The 7649-nt window shown below is 57.5% G+C and overlaps 1 protein-coding gene across 1 annotated transcript; it reads left to right on the top strand.

The window, feature by feature from the left end:
• The first annotated feature begins 1919 nt into the window (after positions 1-1919).
• Positions 1920-7356, top strand: SLC22A7 (solute carrier family 22 member 7). Its single transcript, XM_040982982.1, has 10 exons — positions 1920-2312; positions 2997-3100; positions 3227-3381; positions 3512-3680; positions 4815-4938; positions 5223-5332; positions 5760-5974; positions 6115-6223; positions 6755-6961; positions 7302-7356. Exons 1-10 carry the CDS (start codon positions 1920-1922, stop codon positions 7354-7356), a joined length of 1641 nt encoding a protein of 546 aa, XP_040838916.1.
• The last annotated feature ends 293 nt before the right edge of the window (positions 7357-7649 follow it).

Raw genomic sequence — 7649 nt, forward strand, 5'->3', positions numbered from 1 at the left:
CAGGAGTGGGAACTCAGGCACCAGTGCAATGGTTCAACTGGCTAGTCCTCTGCCTGCAAGAACCAGCATCCCATGTGGATGCCAGTTTGTGTCCTGGTTGCTCCACTTCCCATCAAGCTCCCTGCTTATGGCCTGGGGAAGCAGCAAAGGATGGTCCAAAGCCTTGGGACCCTGCACCCATATGGGAAACCTCGGGGAGGCTCCTGGCTTTAGATCAACTCTGCTCTAGCCGTTGTGACCACTTGGGGAGTGAACCAGCAGATGGAAGCTCTTTCTCTGTCTCTCCTTATCTCTGTAAATCTGCCTTTTCAATAAAAAATAAATAAATCTTCAAAAAAAAAAAAAAAGTGGAAACTCAATCCGAGCCCCAGGATCTCCATCAGCAGGAAGCCAGAATTGGGAGCCAGAGCTGGAAACCCAAATTGGGTGCTCAGATGTACTGCCTTCCTGCTGTGTTAAATCCTAGGTGAATGCCTCCCTGGGCAAGGGGAAGGATTTTTTTAGCCAGGAAAGTGACCCTCTGGGAGACGTGTTCTGAGACAGTCTTCAGTGTGGCTGTGGGCGTGGGCTGCCAGTAGTGAATCAGGGGCAGAGAGCTGTGGGGGAACTTAGCCCTGCTAGGAGCTTCCCAAGAGCAGGAACTGTGTACACCCAAGTCTACCACTGCCGACCCGGCTGCACTGGGCCTCAGCACGCCGCCCAGCCCCTCCCTCAGCCCGCGCTTGTCATCAGCAGCACATGCCACGCCCCCAGCCTTGCCTAGCGCTGTCTTGGGGATCCCTCCTGGAGCAACCAGACATTTTTGCTTAACTTCTCCAGGAGCTCCCCTCTGCTGCAGCCAAGAGTCCTGCTGTGACTGGGACCCAGGCACTTGGGCCATTGTTTATTGCTGTTTTCCCAGGTGCATTGGCAGGGAACTGGATCAGAAGTGCTTGACATATGGAATGCTGGCAGCTTAAGCTGCCATGCCACAATGCCGGCCGTTCTGTTGTGCCTTTGGGATGGGGGACTGTGAGTGACACTCTGTTCCACTGAGAGCAACAGAGTAAGCCAATCAAACTGGCCACAAGCACTGTAGCTCCTGTGAGAGACAAGGCTTCAGCAGTTTCTGGGAAAGATGGACCTCTAGCAATGCATGTTTGTGGCTGAGGTTGGTGGGAATGCCAGGCCGGGCACAGTGGTGGGCAAACACAGAAGCCAGGAAGATGGGGTGAAGCCAGCAGGGCCAGATTCCACAGCTGGAAAAGCCAGAAGCAGCTCCTCTTTTCCTAGAACTCATCTGGGAAGCTTCAGGGAATAGTAGGATAGGACAGGCAGGACCTGGGACCAGCCACTGGGTGGAATGGGGACACAGGGAGCATGGAACCTCAAGAGTTCTCCAACTGCATTGGTGTGTCTTGGGCCAGGGCAATGAACTAGGGGAAGAAGGAGGCCTTATGACTTGGTGGGCAGAACCTTTCACTCAGTTGGAGTCCAACTCTCAGACCTGGAGCTGCGGGTCAGGCTGCTGCAGACAGGGAGAGCTTACCTTGTGCCTCCTAGGACAAAAGACATCTAAGGAGAGTAGGTGCATCATGTCCCAGTGGCCCCAGGACTAAACACTTGCTTCCTGTACTCCCAGTCTCTTTAGCATGATGACCCTGGGCTCCCCTACTTACTCTGAGTAGTAATATGTGAGGGCTGCAGAGTCAGCAACCTCTGACCAGATAGCAGCACCTCCCCACAGACACTGGGAGGACTGGGTGGGGTGGTTCAGGAGGGCCCAATCCTGGGCCTGCCCCCCAGGGAGGGGGCTGAGTTCTGGCTGCAGAGGCCTGGCGCCTCCAGAGTCCAGGGGTCCATGTGGAGAGCAGGGTGAGCAGTACCAGGTGCTGCAGCAGGAGCCTACTCCAGACACTGTGGGTTGGTGGGCGGGCAGCATGGGCTTCGAGGAGCTGCTGGAGCAGGTGGGTGGCTTTGGGCCCTTCCAGCTACGGAATTTGGCCCTGCTGGCCTTGCCCCGCATTCTGCTACCCCTGCACTTCTTGCTGCCCGTCTTCCTGGCTGCTGTGCCTGCCCATCGCTGTGCCCTACCTGGGGCTCCTACCAACCTCAGCCACCAGGATGCATGGCTCGAGACCTACGTGCCCCGGGAGCCTGATGGCACATTTAGCTCCTGCCTCCGCTTCGCCCATCCCCAGGCTCCCCAGAACATTACGCTGGGGAGAGAGGGACCCAGCCCTGGCGAGTTGGGGGGCACACCCTCCACCGTGCCCTGCTCGCAGGGCTGGGAATATGACCGCTCTGAGTTCTCCTCCACTATTACTACTGAGGTACATGAGCTCAGGAGGGGAGGCATGCTCTGTGTGTGTGTGTGTACTTGCACGTTTGTGTATCTGTGTGCATTTGTATATTTGTGTGTGTTTATGTTTCTGTGTTGGCATGTCTGTGTATCTCCATGTTTGTGTATGTCTGTGTTTACATGTGGGTGTGGGTGTGGGCAGGCTCTGCATTGCCTTTGGTGACCTATGTGTGGGTCTTAGATACCTGTCGCCTCTTAGGGCCTTAGTTTGCCCATCTATAGATGGTGGGGATGAATATCAAGCACCAGGCCCTTCCATGGGAGCTGTTCTTGCGGATCAGGGAAGGGGCTCCAGAGGGCACTTCTCCTGGAAGTGGGCCTGGTTAGATTCCCAGGCCTGGGGTTTAAAAGCCGATCTGTAGGTGAAGGAGGGGAAGGAGTAGGAATAGAGTCTCCTGGGGCTGGAGGGGGCGGGGAGGGGGAGGACAGTGTTAGGATTCCTGTGGTCATGGCCAAGGCCGCCCATAGGAAGAAGCAGAGACTGCAGGTGCAAATTGTCACACACCTTGAGACTGGGAGGTTGGTTACCCCATAAGGGTTGCTCACTCAAATGGCACAGCTGGTGGAGCAGGCCCCAGAGACAGGTGAGGAGGGGATGGAGGTGGCTTGGGAAGGGCAGGTGCCCAGGGGAGCCCCTCACTGCCTGTCTTTGCAGTGGGACCTCGTGTGTGAGCAGAAGGATCTGAGCAGAGCTGTGTCCACCTTTTTCTTTGTTGGTGTGCTGACAGGGGCTGTGGTCTTTGGATACTTGGCTGACAGGTGGAGTGAAATGTGGGGCTTTGGGCATCCTCTCCCCTCGGGCTGGAGGGTGGGCTTGGCCTCCTCGCTGTGTGTTCTTGGAAGTTTTGCTTCCCATGGGAGCTGATTGGACATGACCCTTTGTAGGTTTGGGCGTCGTCGTCTACTGCTGGTGGCCTATGTGAGTTCCCTGGTGCTGGGCCTGGTGTCCGCTGCCTCGGTCAGCTATGTCATGTTCGCCATCACTCGCACCCTCACTGGTTCAGCCCTGGCTGGCTTCACGATCATTGTGATGCCCCTGGGTGAGGCAGGCGAGAGACAATCGGGGAGCCCAGAGGGCTGGAGGGAGGCAGCGGTCAGGGTGCTGCTGAGCCCAGCTAACCCTCACTTCCCTGTCTTCCTGTCTCTGGCCCTGGCCCCCCGGGGGCCCAGAGCTGGAGTGGCTCGACGTGGAGCACCGCATCGTGGCAGGTGTCCTGAGTAGTACCTTCTGGACGGGGGGCGTGATGCTGCTGGCGCTGGTTGGCTACCTCATCCGGGACTGGCGGTGGCTCTTGCTGGCCGTCACCCTGCCTTTGGCTCCAGGCATCCTCAGCCTCTGGTGAGGGAGGGGCTGTGGACAGCTGCGGGGTGAGAGGTGCAGGAAGTCACGGACAGACTGAGCAAAGGAAAGGAGATATGGAGTGAGAGATGAAAAGAAAAATAGAGATTGATATAGATGGATGGGGAACGTGGGTGGTGGGGAAGGACAGAATAAGTTGGCATGGCCCACCACAAAACAAAGAACAAGGGGTGGGCATTTGACCTAGTGGTCAAGACCCTGCCTGGGAGTCCCACTACCCACACCAAAGTGCCCAATTTTGAGTCCTGGCTCCGTTCCTGATTCTAGCTTCCTGAGAAACAGCAGGTGGCAGCTCACTCAGTTAGATCCATGCCACCCATGTGGGACGCCTGGAGGGAGTTCTCAGCCCCTTACTCCATCGTGTCCCAGCACGGGCCATGCAGCCATTTGGAAAGGGGACTTGAGAACAATAGCTCTTCTGGTCTGTTGGTTTCTCTCCCTCTCCCCAGCTTTCAGCATAAATAAAAACTAAAGGGAAAAAAAAAAAAAACTCCACAAAGAACAAGGTGTGGAGAAGCAGGGACTGGATCGGTATGAGAACAGTGGCAGCGGCCAGAACGGGAAGGCAGATTCAGAAAGACAGTAGGCCAGGACACAGTCAGCAGGCCAATATGCAGGCTGAAGCTAGCCTCTGGCAGGAGTGGGAGGGCCTGGCCAGGTGGGCATTGCTTCCCAAACACACTTTAGTTTGGATGGCTCTTGTGGCTGTGATGGCAAGTCTATCCTTCCGTCATTCTGTGCCCTCCTGATGGCTCAGTGGACAGCAGCAGGTGGCTGGCACTGGCAGGCAAGTTCTGGAAGGTGTGAAGTTCAGCTGAGGAAGAAAAAGACCTTCAGGTTGCGGGGACCTCAGGCCTGGGTCAGGCAGTGTGGGAGGATGTGGCTTTTCAAATTGGACTTTAAATGACAATGAGAAGTTTGGAGGGCCTGGGGAATGGATAGTCTTCCAGCCTGAGAGGGTCTCCAGGAGTAAAAGCATGTGGTGTGGCCTGGAGGGAGGTGTGGCATGGGTGCTGGGAGGTATGGTGGGGTGCTAGGAGGTATGGTAGGGTGCTGGGATGTGTGGTGGAGGTACTGATTTTGCAGCCGAGATGTCTCCTGCCTGTTCCACAGGTGGGTGCCGGAGTCTGCACGCTGGCTTCTGACCCAGGGCCGAGTGGATGAGGCCCAAATGTACTTGCTCCGCTGTGCCAGGCTCAACAGGCGGCTGGTGCGTGAGGACAGTCTGAGTCGAGAGGTGAGATTGGATACACGTGAGTTGGTGTAACTGCGTACTGGGGTGGGGTTCGGGGAGTTTGGTCCAGTTCCTCTCCCCACTACAGGTGGCAGGAAAAGCCCCCCTCTGCCAGGCTGTCCTCCTACCTGGTGGGTCACACCTTCCCTCAGGGCTCACCCTCCTCAACTCTCATGTACACCTGCCATCCTGGCACAACAGAGGAAAGGAACAGAGGGGTGGCAGGAAGGGGGACGGTGGGGGACTGGCAATTGGCACTGTTGAAAAGTCCCCCCTCCCCCGGCCAGGCACTGAGTGAGGTGGCTGCTGGGGAACAGGTGGTCCGAAGACCTTCGTACCTTGACCTGTTCCGTACGCCCAGACTCCGATACATCTCCCTGTGCTGCATGGTGGTGTGGTAAGGGAGGAGGGGACAGAGTGGGGAGGAGGCTGACAGTGGGGGGACGGAACCAGCTCCAGGGCAGCGGTGCTAAGGGAGAAGGACAGGGGACCCATTCCTGGGACCATCTGGCTGGCCGAGGCCAGAAGAAGGAGTAGGCCCTAGATGCGTGGGCTCCAACTCAGGCTGTGTCACCTTTTCCCTGGTTGGCCTCCCACAAGTCAATCCACCTTCCTGAGCCTCAGGCCGCTGTCAGTTCTCTGCTGTGAAGGTCACAGTCAAAGTGATCCGGCCACTAGCACAGACAGCAGGCACAGCTAGGATTGTGGGGGTGTGAGGTGGGAGTCCGGGGAGGGGACGGGGTTGTGTCCAGCTCTTTCTGGGCACAGAGGACAGTGAGGTGGGAAGGAAGGGGGGACCCTGGTGGCATTGTGATGCCTTTCAGGTTTGGTGTGAACTTCTCCTATTACGGCCAGAGTCTGGCTGTGGCGGGTCTGGGGCTGAACCTGTACCAGACACAGCTGCTGTTCGGGGCGGTGGAGCTGCCCTCCAAGCTACTTGTCTACGTGTCGGTGCGCCACACCGGACGCCGCCTCACGCAGGCGGGGACGCTGCTGGGCGCGGCCCTGGCCTTGGGCATCAGACTGCTGGTGGCCTCCGGTGAGCAACCCCCCCAACACATCCCCCTGGACACCACCACCCCCAGCTCTGATTCTTCACTGGGCCTCTCCGGGGACCTCCGCCTCCAATTGTGGCTCTCACGATTGGCCTTCTCATCTCCTGAACCGATTTTCCTCCAGAGGGAAGCTCCTGGAGCACTGCCCTAGCGGTGTTGGGAAAGGGATTTTCTGAAGCTGCCTTTACTACCGCCTACCTGTTCACTTCCGAGTTGTACCCTACCGTGCTCAGGTGAAGGCAGCTTGGGTCCCCACCTTGGGGTGGGGCTTGCTAATCACGTGTCTTAACCCACAATTGCATGTACACACACTGTCTCTGCATGCTTCCCTTCCCACTCATTCTTACATTGCAATGTTTACCCAAATGAAGCGGGGAGATTTTCTCTCTCCCAAGCTGTGTGACCCTGAGGCAAGGGGGACCACCTCTCTGGGCCTTTTGGGAAGAAAACAGTCCCAAGACGCCCCATCTGCCCACCCCAGCAAAGCTACCCTATCAGCTGTTGGTGGAGGGTGGGGTGCAGTGAACAGCAAGGTAAGGCCTGTACCAGCTGCTGACTCTCGTCGGTCTACATGGCTCCTCCCCAGTTCTCTTCTGGCACCCTGCTTTTGGTGGGACGCTATCTGCGACTGGGTCAGTATAGGGTCCCAGAATCCGCTTGGGAGGACCTTAGCTTCCTTAGCCAGAGAGGGAGGAGAGCCCTGTGGGACATGACCCTAAGCAGGCATGCACTCTAACTGCCTCCCTCATCTTCTCCCTGAACAGGCAGACAGGGATGGGGTTCACGGCACTGGTGGGCCGGCTGGGGGGCTCTTTGGCCCCACTCGCAGCCTTGCTGGACGGCGTGTGGCTGTCACTGCCCAAGCTTGCTTACGGAGGGGTAGCCCTACTGGCTGCCTGTACTGCCCTCCTGCTGCCAGAGACCAGGCGGGCCCAGCTGCCAGAGACCATCCAGGATGTGGAGAGTAAGAGGTGTGTGCACAGGACCACATCTGTGGGAGTGCATGCGTGTGAAGACCTGTCTACCCTCATGGGCTTGGGGCATATCTGTGCATGTGCAGGAATGAGGGCTTCAGGGTACATGGCCTGAGTGTGTATGTGTGTGTGCAGACACAGGAAGAGGTGTATGTGTGCAGCCTCAGGTGTCAGGGGACTGTACACACCGTGTGTGAGTCATTGGTGAAGGACACCCGTTTGCCTTCTGGAAGCTGCCAATGCAGGGAGCCCTGGGCCAGGCCCGATGATGAGACAGGTTGGGATGGTGGGTTCAACAGTGGACCCCCACCACTGCCCATGCCTCTTTCCTCCCCAGGGTCCTGTCCCGTCTTGAGGATGAAGAGATGGTCATGAAGCAGGTGCAGAACTGAGTGGCACTGAGCACAGCCCTGCACGGACACTCAGCAGCCCAGGATGTGGGGAGGAGGACTCAGGGCCTCAGATTCCCCCTACCTAGAGCCAGAGTTGGCCCCGGGGCCTTCTCCCTATGCTCACCCAGCCTTGACAGCATCCCAAAAGACAGTAGGCCATAGGGAACTCGGGGCAGCCCTTGCATGGCTGAGGGAGGTATGTGTGCATATGCTATAAATAAACATAGCTCTTGGACTGGGGCATGGTGAGGGGCTTTGGGATAGAGCTGTGGATGAAAAACCCACTGAATGTT

Source organism: Ochotona curzoniae, unplaced genomic scaffold, assembly GCF_017591425.1.
Source record: "Ochotona curzoniae isolate NIBS_2020 unplaced genomic scaffold, NIBS_Ocur_1.0 contig_3819, whole genome shotgun sequence".
Lineage (NCBI taxonomy): Eukaryota > Metazoa > Chordata > Mammalia > Lagomorpha > Ochotonidae > Ochotona > Ochotona curzoniae.

What these genes read in the sequence shown, in the direction of transcription:
- SLC22A7 (XM_040982982.1), top strand. Translation starts at nt 1,920, where the DNA reads ATGGGCTTCGAGGAGCTGCTGGAGCAGGTGGGTGGCTTTGGGCCCTTC. An exon ending in CCTCCACTATTACTACTGAG is followed by an intron (nt 2,313 to 2,996) that starts GTACATGAGCTC and finishes CTGTCTTTGCAG; the next exon opens with TGGGACCTCGTGTGTGAGCA. An exon ending in CAGGATGTGGAGAGTAAGAG is followed by an intron (nt 6,962 to 7,301) that starts GTGTGTGCACAG and finishes TTTCCTCCCCAG; the next exon opens with GGTCCTGTCCCGTCTTGAGG.